This window comes from Myotis brandtii, unplaced genomic scaffold (assembly GCF_000412655.1).
Source record: "Myotis brandtii unplaced genomic scaffold, ASM41265v1 scaffold266, whole genome shotgun sequence".
NCBI lineage: Eukaryota > Metazoa > Chordata > Mammalia > Chiroptera > Vespertilionidae > Myotis > Myotis brandtii.
Window position 1 is genome coordinate 2,504,114 of NW_005360124.1, and position 2,741 is coordinate 2,506,854.

General features: G+C 51.3%; 1 protein-coding gene across 2 annotated transcripts in view; it reads right to left on the minus strand.

The window, feature by feature from the left end:
• The window catches only part of IDNK (idnK, gluconokinase homolog (E. coli)), a 4,818-nt gene extending 3,828 nt beyond the window's left edge, over positions 1-990 (minus strand). The window contains exons 1-2 of one of the 2 annotated variants that reach the window (XM_005868283.2): positions 960-990; positions 522-604 (exon numbers count right to left, since the gene is read on the minus strand). In XM_005868283.2, the coding sequence (XP_005868345.1) occupies positions 522-551 (30 nt within the window). In that variant the 5' untranslated portion in view covers positions 552-604; positions 960-990. Of the gene's footprint in view, positions 1-521; positions 609-959 lie in introns of both variants that reach the window. The other variant, XM_005868282.2, reaches the window with a different exon arrangement.
• Positions 991-2,741: the final 1,751 nt, after the last annotated feature.

Genomic DNA, 2,741 nt, shown 5'->3' on the forward strand with positions numbered 1-2,741 from the left:
TGGAGAGGGGGAAAGAGGGAGGATTTGTGTGTGTGAAGGGTGCATGGCAACTAAAGAGTGTGGAGTGGGTCAAGGTCATTTTGGCCTAACCACGCATGTTTAGGAGTTTAGGTGTTTGGTCTTGATCCTGAGATTGGTGGGAAACTTCTAAAGGGCCAGATGTGAATTTGCAAAGATCACTGGCTTGGGGTGGATACCAGAGTCTCGTGATGATGGCAGGCTGATAGGACCTGGGAAGGGAAGATGAACTCCCCTACGTAGGAGGCCCTTTCAGGGATTATATTCTGCACATTAACGTTAGGCCACAAAGTGTTCTGGCAGACCTTGCCCAACCTGGGGGAGAGAGTTGAGAGAGATTCAGGGCCAAAGCTAACATTCGCGGAGGCCCCACTGTGTGCCTGGCTTGTGGAGCACTGACCATGAGTCATGTCATAACTCAGGAACTGAACTATACCAAGCTCTGCAAAGATCTCAACCTGCGCCACCCAGCTGGAATATTTGTTGGAAACAGCGAACGTTACCTGGTCATTCAGTGGAATCCCTTTTCCCATCTTCACTCGATTCTCCTCTGGGTGATAGTCATCTGCATCATAGAATCTCCATCCTAGCTTTAAGAACAAAGGGAAAGGGGGGTGTGGCAGGCAGTGTGGCCCTCCCTGCCACCCTCTTCTCCGCCAGCAGCCCCAGGACCACCCAGGAGCAGGAGGGAGGAGGTCTGGAATGCCACTTTGAGATCCCCGCTCATGGGCACTGCAGCTCCTTTTTTCACTCATCACTATTCATAATCACCAAGGGGGAAGACAAAATTGCTTCAGTGGTTTTCACAAGCCCTGTGCAGGCGCTGTGGTGAGTTTTACAAACCACTACAGGCCAGAAGAAAGGGTGGAGAAAGGGAGAGAAGCAAGCAGAGAGAAACAACACAGTAGGACTTGTAATTGGGAGGCAATGGAACAGGTTACCTCAGAAGCCAGCTGGGCGCCCACGGTTGATCTGTGGAAAGGACACAAGTGTTCAAACGACTGCTATTTCCCAACCTTCACTGTGCCTTCTTCCATCCAAGGGTAGCTGCCCCGTTAGTACTAAAACACCAATAACTGATACTGAAGCAATGAGAGCTATGCTCTTGACCCTGAAGTCTAGGGCCTGACTTTAGTTTTCCTCAGGAATTTAAATGAAATAATCACCCAGGTACCACTAATCCCTCCATCCCAAAAGCAGGATGTAAGGTCTCATTAAACTCATGAAGTTTTTTTGACCCTGTTCTATAGATGTTTATTTTTTGAAAAAAATACTGAATTAATAATGAGATCAATTAGATCTTGAAATCATCCTCAACTCCTCCCTCCCTCTCTCATGCCTACATCCAGTCCGTCGACACATCTCGTTGGCTCTTCCTTCAAAATACTCCCACATATGACCGCTCTTCTCCATCTGCATTGTTTCCTGGCCTCATCTCCCACCACTCTTCCACCACGGCTTCCTTGCTGGTCACACAGACACCCAGCGAAGGGTCTCGGCACTTGCCATTCCCTCTGCCTACAATGCCCTTTCTCCAGCTATCAATGTGGCTCATTCCCTCGCTTCTTGTGGGTCTTGGTCAAGTACCACTTCCTCTGAGGAACCTTCCTTGACCATTCTCCCTGGCACTTTGTTCCACGGACCCTCCTGTGTTTTCCTAGAGAGCACCTACCACCACTCGGCACACGCCGTGTTTATTCACTTACTGCCTGTCTCCCATACTAGAATGTAAGCTCTTCGAGGGCACAGGTTTTCTCTGTCCTGGTCACTGTGTCAGTGACATAGAGTAAGGACCGAGCCCAATAAATATTCACTGAGTGCATGGCTATCATTACCATAATTATAACCATATACATCATCTGGTTAAGACTCCCTCATGTGATCCAAGGCAGAGAAGGGTACTGCCCAAGCTCACACAAGCAAGAACCAAGACCTAGGGCTCCCATTACATCACGCCAGTCTTACCTCTCAACTTCTTCAACTCATACAACAGTTTTATTTTCATTTCCGTTAAGATTTCCCAAATTATTTTAAGGCTGCACATGCCATAATAATTTTGGAAAGCGAAACCTACCTACCTGGAGCAAGCAAGAGCCTAGGCTGCCAGTGGTCGGCAAACTGCGGCTCGCGAGCCACATGCGGCTTTTGGCCCTTTGAGTGTGGCTCTTCCACAAAATACCACTTGCGGGCGCGCAGGGACAGGGCGATGAAACTTCGTGGCCCATGCGCAGAAGTCGGTATTTTGTGGAAGAGCCACACCCAAGGGGCCAAAGAGCCGCATGTGCCTCGGGAGCCGCGGTTTGCCGAGCCGCAGCTTGCCGACCACTGGACTATACACCTGACTACGGGGCAGTTCTGGCACAGATGTTGGTCTAATTAAGAAGCCAAAGGCTAGCGCCCCCAGCTGGCCGGCCGGGGCTGGGCAGAGGCTTTGTGGGAGCCAGTGTTCCTCTCGCAAGCCCTCGGGGCCTCCCCGCACAGTAACACCTCCCAGCTTTAGCTGATGAACACTAATCAAAGACGGTAAACGGTAAAAGTCAAGCTCCAAAATCTAATCAGAAAGCCCAGGGCCTCGCAGGAGGGACCTGCGCTCTGCCCAGCCCGACAAAGGTCTGCAGGAGCCTGGGACCAGGTTTGCCCCCGCGCTTCGGGCTTTGCACCCTCCACCTGTTCTGACATCCGCCCCCTACCCCCCCGCCTCCCCACGCCCCTGCCGCCTCCAC